Consider the following 21,250-nt stretch of genomic DNA (forward strand, 5'->3'; position numbering starts at 1 on the left):
TGGTTAATAGTGCTGCCTCAGAGTGCTGGGTTCAAATCCCATCCTGTTTACTGTCAGGATGGAGTTTCCATATTCTCCCAATGTCAGAATAATATTGTTCCCATATTTTAAAAGACATGCACATTAGGCCCGCAGAAACCAGTGTGTGGATGGGAGTGTGTGTGTGTGCAATAGTTCTTGTTCAGCATTTGCTCTTGCATAATTATGAAACTCTGTTTCTTATTAATCATCTGCTAGTTCACATTATGAGAACCACTTCTCCTAAAGAGGGCGGCACGGTGGCGCAGTGGTAGCGCTGCTGCCTCGCAGTTAGGAGACCCGGGTTCGCTTCCCGGGTCCTCCCTGCGTGGAGTTTGCATGTTCTCCCCGTGTCTGTGTGGGTTTCCTCCGGGCGCTCCGGTTTCCTTCCAAAGACATGCAGGTTAGGTGGATTGGCGATTCTAAATTGGCCCTAGTGTGTGTTTGTGTGTGTCCTGCGGTGGGTTGGCACCCTGCCCAGGATTGGTTCCTGTGTTGGCTGGGATTGGCTCCAGCAGACCCCCGTGACCCTGTATACGGATTCAGCGGGTTAGGATATGGATGGATGGACTTCTCCTAAAGTCAACCTTCCTTTGTGGGCTGTTTTCTAAAGCTGTGGAAGAATACCATGTACTCGCTTATCCGTTGCATTCCCTTTTGAGATTATTTTTTAGGAACGCTGTCTTTTAAAGCTGTTTTCCCTTTTGCAGCCTGGTGAAATTAGACATGAAAATGTGTATTATTTCCCACAATCCTTCCATATAGCCATTTTTTGTGCATCCTTTTCCATCTTGGGAGGAAAAAAGATAAATTAAATGTGGAAAAAGTGCAATGTGCTTATTTGAAGGTATCCGGGTCACAGGCTATAGTTTGTAAATGTACTATTTATAGTAGCTACATTCCACATCTGCTTGGCGTTTCATTGTGTAAAGGCCAAGCCTGGTTACATTCAGAGACACCAAGGGTTTAAAACTGTAGACAGATTACATCTGCACCGTCTGCGCACAGTCTGAACCAGAACTCATTACTGAACAAGATGAGGTTACACAACTTTGTTCATTTGCTACCTGTTGTATAAATGACGGTCATTTTAGTTCCAGAAGCAAGGACAAGGACTCAAATGTAATACCATGTGTAACAGTGTCTTTTCATTTCATCCCAAGTAAGCTCTGCCTGCTTGAGAACCTGGAGGATGATTATTAGTTCATGATAAGCATCTTTCATGACCCTATATCAATATTCAACACCAGGATGCACCCCTTCTTTGCCCACCAGTGCATGATATGCACCTCCATCCAATTTGGCCCATGTCAGGTTCAACATTGCCCTGTTTCATTGTATATCCACTACTTTCATATTACACACCTCAACTCAAGTTTTCCTTCATTGAATCTTCATTCATGGTGACCCATGGCTAACCAACCTCCTTCTCAATAATTATTTACTTGGGACTGTAGTGATAACCTCATCTCCTTGGTGGTCTTAGGATAGATATTCTGATTTGTAGGGAGGTTTATCATAGTACTGATCTTCCAGTCACTGAGATCTATTTGTAATATTCTCATTTTCCTCTTTTTTCTATTTACAACTCGTATCTGCTTTTCAGGTGACTGGTGTGTATCACTCTCCACTCCCATCATACTCTCTCTGTAACTTCCTTTGCTCTCTTTTCTCCTCTATATTGCCATTGACTCTCCTGTATGCAATTCTTTGTCAAACCTCCTACATATAATTTCAGTCTGCTAGCAGGTTGTCCTGAGTATGACGTTAAACTGCATCTGCTCTGCAAACACTCCTCCAATCTACAGGGAAAAACTTGAGGTTTGATGGTATAAAAAAAAATTAACAGAGCTCCAAAACAACAGACAGGACTCCTTTCTGCTCTCCACAGGAGTAGCTCTGCTGCAGCCACCCATAGGAAGCATTATGAAGAGGATGCAAGAAAGCCCTCAGGAACCTGTTGGGGATCGAAACTGACTAGCGTGGTACTGAGACGTAGCCTGTTTGAAGCGACCCATCCCGGTAGGCATGTGGAACGTCTTGTCTCTTCAGCACCTTGATCATCTTCCTCTGCTGTCAGAGGAACTTTGTAAACTCTGCATTTAAGTGACAACACTCTCTGAGGTGCATAGACTTGGGCCAGATCTCTGTAGGTGAGTACAACTTTTATTGGTCTGGTCACCCTGATGGCTGTCATACTCAGGGAGTAGCTGTTGCTGTGGTAGATTGGCTCCTTCCAATTGTGTCCTATGTTACTCCTTTCAACAAGTGTATTGTGAGGCTCAGATTAAGGCATTCTCTGAGAGCCTTGTCTGTTGTGTCAGTGTATGCTCCAACCACGGTGAGTGATGTCTCAGTGAGGGAGACATTTTGTTTGCTGCTTCATTCAACATTTGATGGGTGCCCACAAGGTCACAATCCTCTGATCATGGGTGCTTTCAGTGCAACCACTGGAACTGACTGGGCTGGTTATAAGGATTGTGTCAGTTCCAAGGGTCTGGCAACCATGGTGAAAGTTGCTTCATGTTCCTTGACTTTGCAAAAGGTCAGGGGCTGCAGATCGCTGCATCCTGGTTCCAGCACCCTGAGCGGCATCGTTGGGCTTGGTACTCCAGTACTGGTGGTGTGGTGAAGGAGATTGATCACATCCTCATGAGCAGATGCTGGAGGCTCTTACAAAACTGCAGAGTCTACAGAAGTGCTCAGTTTGTGAATTCTGACCACAGACTTGTTGTTGTTACTCTGAAGATCCAGCTTAGGTCCAGTAGGCTACCACCTACTAGGAGAATGATGCTGGACCTGGCCATACTCCAAGATCAGACTGTTTCCAATGACTTTGCATGCAGTTTGTGTGAGGAACTTACAGACTTGGGTGTAATTGTTAATCCTAATGTGATGTCGGAGACCTTCTGTGACAAGACCCTGAAGGTTGCTGAGGATTGTGTTGGTGTTACCATTGTGCCCAGAAGGATGTGTTTCATCTTGCAGGGCACTATGGATATTATCGAGAGGAGTCACAGCGCACAGCTTGATGGCAGCTCCGGTCTGTACCAGGAACTGAGAAGAACGACTGCAAGGACTCTGAGGGCAGATAAGGAGGTGTTTGTTCGAGGAATCTGTGAGCAGGTGACATGCCATCTATGATCTAGTGACCCTTATCCTGCTTACAGAGGAATCAAAGCACTACGCACATCCTAATGTCTTCCTCGGAGAGTCACAGTCTGGGCAGGTGATGGAATGGTCTTTTCAGTTGACGCTCCAATTGTGACCGGCTGGGCTGGCTACTTTGAGCAGCTGTTTAAAGCTGATCCTCCGGCTAGTATGTTGGACATCTCTGGGTCCACGGTTCTTAAAGTTGATCCTCCAATTATCTGTGAACCACAAAGTCTCACTGAGATTGCACAGGTAGTGAACAAGCTGAAGCCAGGGAAGGCTGTAGGGATCTGTAGTATCCAGGGTGAACTTCTCCAGGCTGGTGTAAAGGCTGTCCTCCTTGCATTGAAAGCAATCTTTGCTTCCATTTCGGAGACAGGCATCAACCCCAACTGACTGGAAAACAAGACTTGTCCTCCCTATCTGGAAACTGAAGGGTCCTTGCTAGGATCATTCTCAATTGGATCCCTGATCATTTGCTTACCTACCAGCAACTGGTTTTATGACTTCTACACCTAAGAAATCAACCATCAACTGCATCTTGGCACCAAGGCTTTACATGGAGCACTAATGCAAATATCGGCAGAGTTTCTTTGCAGCCTTTGTCGATTTTGTAAAGTGTTCAGCTCAGTTGATCGAGCTGCCCCGTGGGACATCCTGAGACTTTGCTGCATATAATGGCCAGCCTGTACACTGGTAGTGTGAGTGCTATGCAGAGTGGAGGCAGGACCTCTTCATTTTTCCCATTTGAATGTGGGGTTCGTCAGTGTGTGTTTTTTCACCTACTCTGTTCAGTGCTTGCATGGACTGGGTGTTGGGCAGGGTCAATGGAGGCTCTGATCAGGGCACTCAAGAGACTGAGCGAGTTGTCTGAGTGTCCGGGCTTGCAAGTGTCCTGGATAAAAACCAAGATCCTGGCCTCTAATGACCTCTTGGGCACAGCCATCAGCAGGGTGTCTGTCTATGAAGAGAGTGACTTTCCCGATATTTTTTCAAAAGGACAAAGGTCCAAGTCTGAGTCCTGGTGCTTCATGTTTTACTATATGGTTGCAAGACATTGACGCTATCCAGTGACCTAATATGAAGACTGGACCCCTTCGGTACTGTGTCTCTTCGGAGAATGCTTCGGTAATGTTGGTCAAATGAGTGGTTTCTCATGGAGTCCCAAATGAGGCACATTACCTGCATTGTAAGGGAGCATCCGTTACGGCACTAAGGACATGTGGTGCAATTGCCCGAGGTTGATCCAGCTCATGGGATCCTCATTGTTGAGGACCTGAGTGGCTTGACCAAGCCAAAGAGACTTGCACATAACACATGGCTATGGCAAAGAGATGGTTATTTCCAGGGGGTAGGACTGGACCGTGTGTCTGCATGGGGGGGCTGCCAAACAGGATCCCAGCTGTTTGTTCATGTGGTGGGTGCGGCAATGTTCTGTACCAGTGCACCTGACCTGACCTGCTAGCACAATCTTCTCTGCATCCCTTCTATCTCATGGAAATCAGTTGTTACAAATATTACATTTTGGTCTAAGAACCCAGACTATCAGTATATCCAGATTAAATGTGTATATCAGTTATGTTTTATCCCCATAACCATTATGGCATTGGCTTGACTGTGGATCCTAACTATCATCTTTGTATGATGAAAACTTCAGGCATGTTCCTGCATATGTTCTGGGATTGCTCACTGGTTTCTACTTTCTGCCCTCCATTCTTTCTACGAATATTCTTTTAGTGCTTCAAATATTTCTTCTGTCATACCTCCTAATCTTACTGTTATCCAGCAGAGGTTATTCTGTTTAGGCAGAATTGTGGCAAAAACAATGTTAGCTTATTGCTGGAAATCCTCTGACACTCTCTTTTTTTCCTTTTGGTAGCCTTTCATCTCTAATTTATTTTTGCTTAAATTCTCTACAGCACAGATCACTAGGTCATCTGACCGCAGTATTTAAAGGTGGAAGACAGTGGTGAAGCTGGTTAAGGAGCTAATTATGGGTACCCAATGCACAAACTTTGCTGTTAGTATCTGATTTTGCCTTTTTCAATTTATTCCTTCAATTTCTTCTCCATTGAGCCCTCTTGCTGGTGGTGTAACTATTTCTGAATAGCACCGGTGATCTCGATCCATTTGATATATTTCCTTAAAAGATAGGCTTGATTTTGGGTAGAAGGTGGGTGTGAATGGGAATAGTGGTTCATATTTTTGCTTGTTTTAATTCCTCTCAAAAAGTTATGTTGCTTATCTATTTTTGTATTTGTTATTTAAATGATAATATACATTTGATCACAAAAAACAACTATTGACTTGAAACACTTACTAAAACTGTAATGGACTAGCACTCTCTCAGGGGTTTGTTCCTGCCTTATGCCCTATGCTAGCCAGGATAGGCTCCAGCCACCTCCAAGCGTTACCCTGGTCTGGATTAAGCCAGTTAGAAAATGATATAACATGAAACTACTAAAAAGTAGCAAGGTACTTTGTACCTTGTAACTTTGTAACTTTCCATGGTGATAAATATAAATAAAATGTACAGTAACAACAAAAGAGTTCATCAAAATGTTGGGGCTTCAAAGGAGGACCCCATTTGTTTGCCAGAAGGCAAACAAGATGGTCACAATCAGATGTAGCATTATTGGTGAGTTTTAATGTAGCTTTTTGGTCTGCTCTGTCCTCTCTGTGAGGTGGTCTCAAATGACAGTCTCCCTCCAATTGTTATACCTTGATGGAAAAGGCAGAAGTACGTTTTGAATAGAGATTGGGTGATGAAACCAAGTGGAGCCCATGATCACAAAAATCAGTCCTATCTTTTGCCAATGCCGAAATTAATAAAACAAAAAGTGCGAGGTCTAGATACCAAAAGTCAAAAAATAAAGCAAAGTATACAACACATTAATTTTTATCCAAACTCGACTGACTGGGAAATGCACAGTAGCGACTTTTTGTATCATCGGGCTAATGATTACACTTACCGTGCACTCCCTGTTCGTAGCCATTGCAACAGAAATGCCAAATTTCATTAAATGGGAAGGTCCCACACCAAACATGATGGCATTGTTAAAAGATATGTTACTAAATAATCACCTTTAAATATGTTGAATCTGTTTCTGCACTTTTAAAATTTACTTCTAGCATATTGTCAAAACAATTATAACAAACACAAAAATCCAACAAGATGAAGCCGAAATAAATTCAAAAACAAACTAAATCATAACACTGGTGGGCACTGTTCTTATATGGTGGAAAACCTTAAGGAATGGAGTTAGTCAGTTGATCAGAGATGATGTCATCATTTGTTGTCTTCCAGTTTTGTCCTCCATACAGGAAGGGAAAGTGGAGAATTAGCCTTTTCCTGTGCCTGTTTCCATCCCCCTACTCTCTTGTGTCCTAAAAGTAACCCCCATAATGTACGCACCAAGGTGCCAAAATCAGTGTACAGAAGGACAGACATTTTAAAAGTGGTTTCTCTGACCTGCTTTTCTTTTCTGGTGATCTTTTTCCTCATGTTGTCTGAATTAAGAACCATTTTATAATTGTTCATTTTCAGATAACTCAAATATTATAAGCTCCTTTACACCACACAGGTAATATTTATGACTTCTTGAAGGGGAACTTATTTATCTATTTCATTAAGTCAGTGCCAATTTAGAAATGTGTATTTTAAAAATATTTTACCTTGTTGATTGTGATTTATCCAATTTTGGAGGCTGATAAAAGCACCCATTTACAAATTCTTATAATTCGACTTCAGGAGAGGAGGGGCTTTTTTAAAATCACTACAACAGGTAGGAGCCCACCGTGTCAGGGATACTAGTGACCTTCTAAACTTAATATTAGAGATGCCATATAAAATATTGATTGATTTATTGGTTAATTGATTGATTTAAGTACAAATTGATCCAATCACTTGGTCAGTCATCTGTCTCTCTGTGTCAGGGTAATTGGAACTGAGACCCTATTATTACAGCAATGTTTACAAAGCAGAAGTCAGCCCGGACACATCATACCTGATCAGAAGTGCTTTGAGTGCTAGTGTCAAGTTTAAGAAATGTGTGCAGCCTTATTGTTAACCATGTTAATACTGCAAAACTAATTAAAAAAATATGCTACTCATCTCCCAAAATGAAAATTTTCATTTTAACTCTAAGTGAACAGACATGCAGTTTGGCCCCAAGTCATCAATCTTATCAACAGAAAGGAGATTATAAACTTCTCTGTTCAATGCAATCTGTTCTAAAGCTGAATAAACTTAAGAGCTATAGGTCTGACACCCTGTAGAAAAACTAGTATAAATAATTAAAAATGAACTATAATGGGTAGCATGGTAATGTAATACCTGATCAGTTTGCATGGGTTGTCATATTCTGAAATTTTTATTTATGTATTTATTTTTTTTGGGAAGACTTTAACTGCCAAATTATATTTTTGTGTTCTTTTGTCCTTTATCTTTTCTTGATTCATTTATTGACTTTCTTTTTCTAGTCTGGGCACTCCCTCATTGTTACCTAGACTGTGCCAACCTACACTGGCCATTTAATTGCATGTATTTTGGTTATGGTGGAGTGTGTCTAAGCAGAAAAAAAGCATTTTTATGAAAGGTTGATCCTATCACAATCAGAAAAACGAATAAACAAAGAGTCAAGAATGGCCAAATGGAGTGTGGCATAGTGAGTAAGATTTTGAACTTCTAATCATGAGGTTGTTAGTTCAAATCCTGCTAGTGACACTGTATGACCATGAGCAAGTCAAATCACGTGTCTGTGCCTCAATTAGAAAAAACAAAAGAAATGTAACCATGTATCTCCAATGTTGTAAGTAAGTTTGGATAATAGCATCAGACAAATAATAAGCAATAAAAAATGAAAGTGCAATTTTTAGCTTTGCATTGCTGCCTCTCAGTTCCAGTCCCTAATTCAACTCATGGCCCATTTCAAATGAGTGTTGTTTTTTCCTCTCACTATTCCAGTGTTTCCCAGCATCACAGAGTGTGGTGACTCTAAATCGTCCCAGTGTTGATAGGTGAATGAGAATAAATTGGAATTTGATCAGGATTACTTCTGATCAGCCTCTGACAGGCTCTAGCCCCATGAATTTCAAATAAAAAAGGCTCAGCTAAAAGATAGATTAAAAAGACTGATGAAAAAAGAAAAATAAAACCTACATATGTCTCGTACTTTCATACATGTGAAGGTCCTCTGATCTTTACATTTTCTATACCCACTTTTCCTTTGTCACAATCTTGGGAAGCCAAAGTCTTCACGGTGACATCACTCACTCAGGGTCATAAAAGTCCATGTGGGGAAAAAAAAGCCTGACGCTTTATTTTCAGCACACTCTCATTACCCAAATCACAACAATGTGGAGGCCAGCTCCTCACAGCAGGCGCAATGTTTTTTTTCCCTATTCTTTTCTGTCCGTCCTGTTGCCTCTGCTAGACAAGTACATATGGCTGAAGCACAAAGGACTTCATTAGCATATTTTAGAATAGCTACTTTATGGCGCCCTAACAAGGGGGCCTCAGCTGAATTTCAGCAAAGTGATGGCGCGAATTGTTTTACAGCTCTGTAGCTTCTGTTGACTGTCCTACAGCTCGACATGAGGCAGTTAGCATCATCATTTAACAAAGGTTATCAACCTAGAAATTGATTCAGTTAACCCAAGATGAAAAATATGTGTTTTGTTTATTAAAATTTACACCCAATTGCACCCGCTATAGCTTTTATCCAACATGGCTGATTTTGAAAACTTTTAACTGAATGTACATATCCTAATTGATGTTTTTTAAATTAATGATTGATATTTTTTAAATGCATTGATTTGTTGGAATCATTTTTTACTTCATCAATTAAAAATTTAAGATGACTATCAGGCTAGAAACAAAACACAAACAAGAATGTATAGGTCTCCTGCATAACAATATAGCATAAAATACTGCTCAAAAATGGAAATAATGGAGGTGATAAAAAAATGTAATATTAAATAGTAAACTACTTACAAGATAAACTAAGGGAACTTATTGAGGCATAGAAACAAATGTCTGTTAATAACTATAATTATATTCATCCATTTTGTATAGCTAGTGAGGTTATGGTTTTGGAAACCAAAATTGAAGTTTTATTCACAGCAGATAAAGATTTTGTCATGTATACATATTCATGGTTAATCAAGTGTCTACAATTACAGTCTAACCCTGTAGATCCTATAAATGTACATTAATGAGGTTTACAGAATTAGTAGCTTATGTGAAATGAAGATTCTGAATACAAATGTCTGCAGGAAACCTTTAAATACCATCTATCTATCTATCTATCTATCTATCTATCTATCTATCTATCTATCTATCTATCTATCTATCTATCTATCTATCATTATATTGGGGGTGCGTGTGTTTGTAAATTTTTCGCTTTTTACATGCTCAGATAATTATAGATAGATAGATAGATAGATAGATAGATAGATAGATAGATAGATAGATAGATAGATAGATGTTCAGTATCATTATGGAATAATCGCCCAGTGTAGCACTTTGCAAGTTGCATTTCGTCAAGTATCCCGAATAACATGATGGTGCAGAGGCAGCTGGGGGACGGCAAACGCTTACTGTCCGGTGGGTGGTGACGAGTCTGTCCCTTTTTTAGCAGACCCCCTCCACCTCTTTGTCCAGTCTAAGCGATCTATTCGCGGAGGGCAATGCAAGAAAGGGTGTTGAAGAAAACAGCTTTCTTTCTTTGTGCGTTAACTTGCTTGAGACGTACGTTTTTATGGTGAATTAAGTGAGCAGCCTGATCTTAAGACGTCAAAGAACTTTGAGCGAAAAGACACTTAGGAAAAAACAGTTTCTGACTAAAATAAATAATTAATAAAGAGTGCAGGGCACTAGATCATGGTTTGAAACACAAGTGAACAAACTAACTCGGCCACACACGCCCAAGTTGATATTCTGCCCTGATTTATTTTCACGCGTCGTGTACATGAACAAGCTCTGTCCACATTATCTTATTTAGGGGTCGCCCTATACGATCATCAGTAAAATTGAACCGGAAAACACATCTTTTCTCACTTGCATTTCAGAACTGCTCTCCTTTTGTTTAATTCCTTAAAAGGTGACGTTAATACCGCTGATGCTGTCTCTATTGTTATGTCTATTAATTCTTCACACTAATTTGACTGTGTACTCATTGTTTCATACTCTGACTTGATGCAGGGACATTTGCAGGCTCTTGCCTGAGTGTCAGTATTTCTGAGTGATCATCCTAGGTTTGAATTTTGTTATAGTAGATTTTTACACTTTTGCTTCTCTAATATTTTGAAAGTATTTTGTGTTTTTGCTTTGTTAAAGCCGAAGTAAAAACGAAAAATAGTATACTGTACATCGAGGAAAAGTCACTTACAAGGAAGGATTGTGTCTGTATATTAGTGTACTCACCAAATGCATCCAAACCAAATTTTTCTAGTGTATTGGGATGTTCGTGAAAATGTACGCGACAGAATGCCCGCTTATTTAAAGTGCATTTTTGGGATAATAATTTAACATTGGCCAGTTTTATGTAGTTTGACCGCAGTCAACATTAACAGTTTTTAAATCCTAAAAGCACATATTTATTTATTTATTTATTGTCGCCTTGTGCTGTGTATGTCACTGGGTTTTCCTCTCACGGCATTTTTAGCAAAAATACCCCAACGATCACTGAGATACCCCCACAATATAAATGCTTCAAAAGTGAACATCTGCTTTTTTGTTAGAAAAACCAAAGTGCCGAAATGTGTTGTTTATTGTCAACTTTAACCCTTTTCTGGACATTTATTTGTAGTGGAGATGGGAATCAGAAATAAAAATAAAGCGTTAGTCAGCGGGAAGTTCCCACACGTATATGGCAAGACAGACCACTGTGCATGCCAGTGTGTGTGCGTGTGTGTGTATGTGTGTGTGGAAAAGTTCCTAAAATCTCGACACTCGCTTTCTGAAATCCCTTTAAAAACGCAAGCTGTTTCAGCATCTTACTGTTTTCTTTACAGTAGTGGCTGCTCTTATTTTAAGCTGAACTGTAGGAATCGAAAATAAATAATGTTCGTGTGCAAAACACGGTAATTATGACTGAGGGAGTGAAAACAAATAAAGTAACAAGTCATTCGTGTTTTAAATCATGTAAACTGTACGCCACTCCTAATTAGAATTAAAGCATGGTTTTACAATTGAAATTTGTGTGAGCCCCGCCCCGGTGGCGCAGTGGTTAGCGCTGTTGCCTCACTTTTCCAACAGACAGTATTCACTATGTGTGTGGAGACTGTACACCATAAATTCAGTTCAATTCAATGTTTATTTTTGTATAGGGCACTTCATCAAGTATAGGTGCAGAGTGCTGTGGCAAGTAATCAGGTAAATAATATACTGTATATATGAAAAAATACTTTTTAAAAACCACGCTTATATTAAGTTAAAAAGTGTACCAAAAAGTAAAAAATAAGTCTCTCATACATCACTCTCCAAATGAAAGGTGGGCGCTTTTGCTAAGATCTTAAGAAGTGTTTTTTGAATGTTGATTAAGGAAAGGCGCCCACGCTTTTATTTTATGAGTGATGTATGAGATTCTTATTGTTTTACCTTTTAGTACACTTTTTAACTTAGTATAAGTGTGGTTTTTAAAAAGCATTTATATATATATATATACTGTATATATCATTTTCAACTTTTTAGTCTTTGCTTTGTTTTAGTTCTATCCGCTACTAGCGTCATCTATTGGTGAAATCTTCATATGAAAATTTCATTTTTGAATTCATTGACCAATTAGTGGAACTGATTATTGATTCATGTATTGTCATCGAAAGTGATTAAGTGTGCAAAATTTCAAGTCATTTGGACAATTGGAAGTGGTTTAATTATCGATTTCACGTTTTGTACCAGACAACAGTCAGTTAGTCATTGTCCAACCCCCTATATCCTAAAACAGGGGTCTGCTGGAGCCAATCCCTGCCAACACAGGGTGCAAGGCAGGAACAAATACCCGGACAGGACACCAGCCCACCACAGGGCACACACACTAGGGGCAATTTTAGGATCACCAATGCACCTAACCTGCATTTCTTTGGACTGTGGGAGGAAACCGGAGCACCTGGAGGAAACCCAGACACAGGGAGAACATGCAAACTCCACGCAGGGAAAACCCAGGAAGTGAACCTGGGTCTCCCAACTGCAAGGCAGCAGCGCTACCACTGCCTCACCATGCTGCCTGACAACAAGCAGGTGAAGTTAATATAAAGTGTGGTAATAATAATAATAATAATAGGGTGGCATGGTGGCGCAGTGGTAGTGCTGGGTTCGTCTCCCGGGTTTTCCCTGCATGGAGTTTGCATGTTCTCCCCGTGTCTGTGTGGGTTTCCTCTGGGTGCTTCGGTTACCTCCCACAGTCCAAAGAAATGCAGGTTAGGTGCATTGGCAATCCTAAAATTGCCCATAGTGTGTGTACCCTGTGGTGGGCTGGTGCCCTGCCCAGGGTTTGTTCCTGCCTTGCGCCCTGTGTTGGCTGTGATTGGCTCCACCAGATGCCCATGACCCTGTAGTTAGGATATAGTGGGTTGGATAATGGATAGATGGATGGATAATAATAATAATAAAGAAATACGTATTTTACTAATTACACAGTAAATACATAATGGCCCACGGTACTTTAAAAGCGAATAGCATAAATGAAGCCCAGCACTATCCGTCAACATATTAATTGATGGACTATGGCAAGTTTACATCAGAGGAGAGGAAAATGAAAACTCCAGTCAGCAGCGTCACTAAAGGAAGTAAACCTCTGGAGCATCTATAGTCAATTGTAACAGAGGAAGTCAAAGACAAAGTCAGACTGCCATAGTACTGGAGACTTTAACCAAATAGCCGCCCTCGCCTTCTGGGCATTCTGGAGCAGAGTCTGTGCGGTGCTGTCTAATCTGAGGACAGGACCTTTCCATATGATGATTTCAATACATCAGGTGCCATTTCTGTGGGCAGGAAAACAACTTAGCAGTAGAGCAGTGGCAGCAAGTGCCACATCAACATACTGAGAGGAGAAACAGAAGAGATGAGGATTAGTAGTAGTAGGTATTGTGGTGCTTAGATTTTTGTACAAATGACTAAAAAACAGAGATACAACATGTGCAGCTTATTAGTAGCTCTAGTCAGGGTATGCTAGACTAAAGTGGTGTGTCTTCATCTTGGATTTAAAAGCTGAGACTGAAGGGGTGCCTCTTATATGTACAGGGTGTTCATTCCATAGTTTTGGGGCACTGTAACTAAAATCTCAAACTCCCAGTGTTACTTTGTTAATCCGTGGAATCATAAGTAAGTCAGAACCTTGGGATTTTAATGAACACGCTGGTTTGTAAGTAATGAATACTTCAGATACATATCAGGACCTTGGTCATGCATGTAAAGCTTTCAATGTTAAAAGAAGGATTTTGAAATTAGCCCTAAACTCAACTGGGAGCCAGTGCAAGAACTTGAGAAGATTAGTTATGTTCATACTTCCTAATTCTTTTAACAATTCATGCAGCAGCACTTTGAATTAACCGAAAACTGAAGCAGGAACGATTTGAACAGCCAGTTAGTAACGCATTGTATTAGTCAATCCTAGTACTAATCAATGCATTAATTATTTTTTGAGTATCCTTAATATTTATAAAACATTTAAATTTTCTAACATTTTTATGATGGAAAAAACATGTTTTAGATAGTTTTGTAATGTGTTTTAAATGACGTGCTAGTTTCAAAGATAATGCTTAAATTCCCTGCTGATTTGATTACTTAATGGTAATTTCAACTGAGTTTAAAAGTAACAGAATGTTGTTGCAGTCTGCATTATTCATCCCAATAATAACATTTTTGTTTTTTCCATATTTAGAGACAAGTAATTCTCATCCATCCACTCTTCACTAGCACAATTACAGATACTATTAGAGAAATATCATTGGGCCTAAAGAAAGGTATAATTGGATTTCATCGGAATTCAAATGGCAATCAACGTTATGTTTTTTCTATTAGTAGTTCCCAGTGGAAGTGTAAACAGTAAAACTCCAAATACTGAGCCCAAAGGGATATTCTATTTAAATTTTGAATATAATGACTCATGTTTATAAATGAAATTCACAGCAAACATGTTGCATTCGCCAGTGTCACTGTTCACCAAACATTTTTTTCCAAGTGCCCCATGATTCTTTGTGAGGCCAGTATGACATCACAGATCAGTAGCAGCCATGCTCAGAACTTTCATGCATGCTTACTGTAAGGTCACTGCTGGGTCTTCTTCAGCCATGCATGATGGCACAACCCTGTCCAGCCAGATTTGCACCCACTTGAGTTTAAAGAAAAATAACAAAAGCAGACCACAATGAGAATATTATGAGTACTGCCACCAGATATATAACTCTAATAATGTGCAGTCCTTAAGAGTTGAAACAAGGCTTAAAGGAGCCCTCCTTCTCTACCTCTTCAAGTCTGAATGAGATCCTGTAAAATGATAACAATAATGAAAAGTGTAGTACTGTTTACACAGATAGATCTGAAACAAAATAGATTTTACAGCTGCACCTGCATCCCTGACTTGAAGCAATTGAACAAGCTAGTTCCATACTGCCATTCTGTGGCATAGCCAATGTGTGCTCCGACTGGAACTCTGATATATATACTGTATGTATATATATATATATATATATATATATATATATATATATATATATATATATATATATATATATATATATGTTGCATAGTTTTACTGTCAAATAATGCAAAGAGTACACAACACATGTTTCACCCTAATTCTGGGCTCATCAGGTGTACACACTCACTGCACCCCCTCGGGGATTGAACCTCAGCGTCCTTGGTGAAGCCTCTTTACGTTGCGCCATGGCAAGTGGTTCATTTATTTGACAGCATGTAGATCGGGGTAATTACATTCATGGCTATTTAACTTATTCCTAGTTTGTGGTGAGGTGGCATGGTGGCGCAGTGGGTGGCACTGCTGCCTTGCAGTTAGGAGACCCAGGTTCGCTTCCCGGGCGCTCCCTGCATGGAGTTCGCATGTTCTCCAAATGACTGCATGGGTTTCCTCCCACAGTCCAAAGACATGCAGGTTAGGTGCATTGCCGATCCTAAATTGTGCTTATGTGTGCGTGCCCTTCGGTGGGCTGGCACCCTGCCCGGGGTTTGCTTCCTGCCTTGTGCCCTGTGTTGTCTAGGATTGGCTTCAGCAGACCCCCGTGACCCTGTATTTAAGATATAGCGGGTTGGATAATGGATGGATGGATGGATACTTTGTGGCCGTTTGTTGTGCTTTGTTTGTGGTCATCTTTCCATTTGTGTCTTTTGTTGTTTGAGGCACAGCATCATAGTGATTAGTACTGCTTCCTGACAGCTTGGATAACATTTTTGGGCACAATAGTTGGCAGATTCTTCCCTACCCCTCAGAGACAACTATGACATGATTTAACTGTTATAATCCACTGAAACCTAGTTTAATTCCTCCCAGTGACTTAAATGCACTTCACAGAGTATGGCGAAGTTCACAAATATGTTTTTTTGCCAGACTCACAGCAAAGCAAACTCCACTGTGTTTGCTCTTTACTAATAATGGCAGAGTATTGTCGGCACATTTTGTATGTACTGAAATCAATTTGATTAGTAGTAACTAAACCATTCAAGAACAGTGCCTGAGAGCCCAGTGTGATTTTCCAACCTATGAAATAAAAGTGAGTAATCTATGGTGTCACACACTGCACTTAAATCTAACAACACAATCATTGTGGGACTTCATTCATCGTATGCCATTGGAATGTTGTTTACAATATGAGCTAGTGATGAGACTACTTTTTCAGGTATTCTAGAAAAAATGGTAAATTTGAAATGATCTATAATTATTAACCATATATGGGTTTAACTCTGACATTTTAAGCAACAGTGTGATAGCTAACACTTTGAGACATTCAGCACTTAAACTATTGATAAGGCTAAGAATGGGGGCTTCCAGGGCAGCCATTGAACTTTTCATTAGTCTTGTTGGGACTGGGTCTAAGGGACAGGTAGTTGGTCTCATTTCAGATATTAAAGTTGTGACGTTCCTTTCACCTACATACTATAGTGGCATGCATAAGGTGGTGAGACAGGGTTTCTCAATAGAATTTTTAGTTTGTGAGGTGACGCTGAAATCTGGCATCTTATGTTGTCAATTTTCCCATTAAAGAAGTTCATAAAGTCTGCACTACTAATGTCTATATATATTTTGCATTTTGGTTAACAATTCAGATACAGTAAATTAGTTTAACAACTGTTTTAAAAAGTATACCAGGTTTATTTCTGTTGTTATGGACATGAGGACAGTTATTTTATACCTTTTATCACAGTCTGTCCATGCAGTATGGAAGACCTACAGGTCTGTTGTTCTCTTCCTATACTGCACTTTTTGTGGTTCTAATTTAAGAGCACACATATTCTACTTAAAATACTGTCAGTTTCTATGCTCTTTAATTTTGTTTAAGGGGAGTTACTGTATCCAGGGGCTCTGTCAAAGTCACGTTATAAATGATTTCAGCTTTTCTGCATCATTTTCCATAAGTATGTCTCAGTTTCTCAAAATATCTTAAAATTTAGATCCAGATTTACTATCAAGGTGTTGTTCTCAGCTGCTGTTACCAATATAATCTGCACATGTATCGGTAAGGCCAAAAACAAATCAATCATTTTGAAGTAGTGATCAGAAATAATTTAACAGAGTGATATTGAAATTTTTACCTTTATTATTCTTTATTTGCTTCCCTTTGTTTTCGTTTTTACTGTTTTCCTGTGAAGTAGTTTCACATTATACAGACATGATTGCATTTATGTATGTGCATAAGTATATCCTGTAACGAACGAGGTCCCATTGGGATGTGAGACCAGCATTTTGAGTGACAGCGACTCAGTTCACCCCCTTTTCGCTATTATTTAAAGTTGCAATAAATGAGTTCAGTAAATGATAAGGTGTTTTCTTCTTCTTCATATTGTAGAGGAATGAACCTGAAGCTCAGGAACAACCCTTGCAAGTCAGGAACTAACCCCACAGGAAACACCTCTCCATTGCACTGTCCGGCCATGCATGGCAAATCAGTAAGCTTAATGTCTTCCTCAAACATAAGAGGAAGCCACACAGACATGGAAAGGATATACCAGCTGCACAACATGATATCACTCTCTTAAAAATGATGGTTCTTTAATGGCACTTTACTGAGTTGTATGGTTCCTACAAGAAACACTGCTTGACAAAGACCCATTTAATTCAAAGAATTAAATGATTCTCTTTGCATATACTGAATTGGTTCATTGGGCTCTGAAAAGGTTACTAATACGTGAATATGGACAAAACAAAATTCTTCAATGTATAGTGTATCGTGTGTTATGGCAGGGGTCCGCAACTCTGGTTCTGGAGGGCTACACTGGCTGCAGGTTTTCATTCTTACTCTTCTCTTAATTAGTGACCTGTTTTTTGCTGCTATTAGGGTGCTGATAATTTGATAGTGTACTTTATTTGCCTGAGTATAATGATCTTACTTCATGTGGATGGCTCTATTGGGAACCAAAAATGGCTCCCATATGGCATTGCACACAAAAAAAAAACACTTTGACACCTTTATTTTGAAGAGAGTACTCAAAAATGAGAAGTGCCATTGCCACCATAAACTAAATGAAACAAGGAATTCTCCGAAACAACTTTTTTCCCCAGTTGAGGTGGCAGAGAGTCAGCATTACATTAAATTAGATGTGTGTCCATTTATTTAACTTTGTTTATCCTTTCATCCTATTCTGTTTATATTTTCATAATCTATCTTTACATCTTCGCTTATTGTTGCTTCCAGGTATTCATATCTTGACACATTTTGTAGTTGTTTTCCAAATATCTATGTCCACATTTACTATTTTTCTTCTTCTTCCCTTGTTATTTTCATTGCTTTGCTTTTCTCTGTATTTATTATAATGCTTTTTGCTACTAGCTTGATCTTCCATGTCATTAATTACTTTTGCAGCTGTTGCTCACGTATTGCAATTAGTGTTATATTATCTGCATATATCAGATCCTGAATTATACTGGATTCAATTTACAGTATCCTGAGGTTGCATTTATCATGACTTTGTTGCCCGGGTTAATGATATAATCTATATATACCATACCATACCATTTTCTAAACTCACTTAATCCTGAGCAGGGTCAGGGGTGAGCCGGAGCCTTTAGAGGACTGAGGCTCTGATATTTACCCTTTAATTATACAATTCCTACACATTTTTGAACATAGAGGGAATACCAGTGGAATGCGAAAGAAATATAATTGTACCAGTCATTGGCAGACCTACATTTCTAGGGTCTGTTATGGGGCCCCTTTGCAACCAGCAAGTAGGTCTTGGTAACACTGTTATGTTCGTCAATGCAGATGTTCCACGATAGAACACCAAACTTATTTATTTATTAAAATTTAACCACTACATGTCAGATTTTGATTGAAATTGTTGTACTGGATTATCTCTCATGTCAAAGTCACTGGTATAAATACAAATTCCCTATGCCTTATAGTTTTTAACTTATGAGGAGTTGAAATTAGGAACATGTTATGTACATGCATGATGCATCATAAATGATGAAATGAAACACAGAAAAGGCCACAGTCACTGTAATCTTATATTGTTAGACACCTATGAGAAAAAAACAAAATGTTGCCCTTTAGAATGACAGCAACCAACAAAATGTGATTTCACCTTTTGATTACAGCTAGCCTAAAATAAATAATTTAAGTAAAACATTTCATTTGTCATAAATGTTAACAGTGTTTTGAATTATTTGTCATTTTTTCACATTAAATATATTCAGCTAGCCTATGTGATACTTTGATAAGTTCTTCATTTTGATTTAAATTGTTATTTTGTTTTGAATTTCACTACATTATTAATATCATTATTCTTTAAACCCTTCTCTTACAGTAGACACACAATATTTTTAACCAATGTGGACTAAAGTCCCTTCTGGGGCCCCTCCAGGATTAAGGGCCCTAAAGCGTAAGCTTCATTAGTTTCATAGTAGATCCACCCTTAATACTAATATTTAAAAATGGTGTTTGCACAAACTGTCATAGAGCAATTGGATCTTTGTCACCTGTAGTATTAAAAATATATTCAATGATAACAGAAAGAAAGTTGATAACAGAAATAGGAAATACAATATAAAGAAAGCAACCAGCATAGACTAGGAAGACAAGTGCAAGATGGTATTTTCATATTCACAAAGCTGTTGTCATCAGTTCACAGCTACTTTTACAGATCTAAAGAAGTAAAGGTTCTTTCTGGAGCACCTTCATGTTCTTGACTCTATTGGAAACCAAAAATGGATCCCCTATGGCACACAAAAAAACACTTTAGCATCTTTGTTTTAAAGGGAGCATTCAAAAACGACAGAAGTGTCATTGCCACCATAAACTAAATGAAAAATGCTATTCTCAGAAACCACTTTTTCCCTAGTAGAGGTCTCAAAGAGCCGGCACTATAATACAGGAGACGGGTGTCCCCATTATCTAACTTTGTTATTCTTTCATTTAGATTCACAGGACTGGTCCAGGCGCATGCCAGGATAAACCCCAACCCACTGAAATGCCACATTTGAATTAAGCGGGTTCTAATAAATGATAGATCATTTAGGGTCGCTAAAATCAATGCGCATTTTTTCTTTCTGCATTTAGTGAAATGGTTTTAGGAAATGGGACCCGAGGGGCCCGTGGCGTTAAACAAATAAAATACGTGGTGCGTCACCTGCAAGTATCATGCCGGGGTAGAAAAATCTAACGAACATACAAAATTCAGCTACAAAGTAATCGTGTATTTACGCTGAATAGCCGTGCCTACGATACGATTTTTTTAAGTGTTGAGGACAGATCGTTTGCAACTCCAACGTAAATGACATCCATCTATTACTATTACAGTGACAACACGCAGGAGCGCATTTAATTCCACCATTCAAAACAAGGAGGCAACTCTGACAACACCAAGTCAAAGTGTCCCGATAGTGCTGACATTTTTCACTTCGCTTGCTATATAGACCAACACTCCACCCAGGGGTTGGTGTCCTCTTTGTGCCCATTGAATCAAGGACGTGAAGCGGGGACACGACACGCAAACTCGGCGGAGTGAATGCTCCCAGGATGAAAGAGCTGTCAATGGCAAATGTCCATGAGCATCCTTAATTTACACTGATGGAATGGCCAATATACAGTACTCTGCGTTGTCTTGAAAAGAGCATTATATTTGGGACCCTTGCGGTATGAAATCCTTAGACACTTCAGACGAGCCTTGACATGTAGCTGTCATACTGATTCGAATATGTGTCATTAACTTTATCTTTCCCTGTTTTTTTTTTCCGGTGGTGTAACGGTTAAAGCTGCTGCCTAAGAGTCTTCGCACTGCTCACTTAGAGTTTCACGTTCTCTACTCCGTTTCGCGGTAGGTTGAGGTTTTTCTTGCAAATTGGAACGACGCGTTTGGTAAGTTCTGCAGCAGTTTTTCTGCGTCTCAGAACAGGATAAGAGTCAGAGTGGGTTTTTCATATAGTTCACTGATCAATCAATTGATTGATAGGCTAACTAGTAACGATATGTGCACATCTTTCAATTCAGGGGCAAATCAAAGCATCAGAAACGTATAGTGACTCGTCTTTTTGACACTTGATTTAATCTTGCAAAGTTCGCCCTCCCTTGTCTGTTTGAATGGAGCCGGCAATTCCGAGATCTGCTTGCGCAAAGGTTGTACACACCTGGGGCGGGACGTCCCGCACAGTCGGAGGCTGTCTGTCGAATAAATTAACCAGATTGACAGATAAGCTTGGTGCGGCTGTTGCCACCCCTTATCTTCACATTAGTACACGAATGTTGCACATCAGCTAAATATGTCTTCTGAATAAGTGTGTTTATGCGTGTCGAGTCCTTATCTGCATCTCGACCTTATCAATGATGAGACGCTGCTTTTTATTCAGCTCCCTGCTCCACTTGATAGAAACTAAAGCTTCGGCACGAGACAACATGTGTATGATGT

The 21,250-nt window shown here is 39.4% G+C and overlaps 1 protein-coding gene across 8 annotated transcripts in view; it reads left to right on the top strand.

Annotated features, from left to right (window-relative positions):
* wnt5b (wingless-type MMTV integration site family, member 5b) overlaps positions 1-21,250 on the top strand; it is a 353,134-nt gene that overhangs the window by 259,250 nt on the left and 72,634 nt on the right. The window contains exon 3 of one of the 8 annotated variants that reach the window (XM_039760581.1): positions 1,910-2,171. The exons of 6 other annotated variants lie outside the window; for them this stretch is intronic. Coding sequence is in view for 1 of the 2 variants with exons in the window: in XM_039760575.1 (XP_039616509.1) it covers positions 5,165-5,191 (27 nt within the window). In the remaining variant the exon portion in view is untranslated. Of the gene's footprint in view, positions 1-1,909; positions 2,172-5,113; positions 5,192-21,250 lie in introns of those variants that run through there. One more of the 8 variants, XM_039760575.1, reaches the window with a different exon arrangement.

This window comes from Polypterus senegalus, chromosome 8 (genome assembly GCF_016835505.1).
Source record: "Polypterus senegalus isolate Bchr_013 chromosome 8, ASM1683550v1, whole genome shotgun sequence".
Classification (NCBI taxonomy): domain Eukaryota; kingdom Metazoa; phylum Chordata; class Cladistia; order Polypteriformes; family Polypteridae; genus Polypterus; species Polypterus senegalus.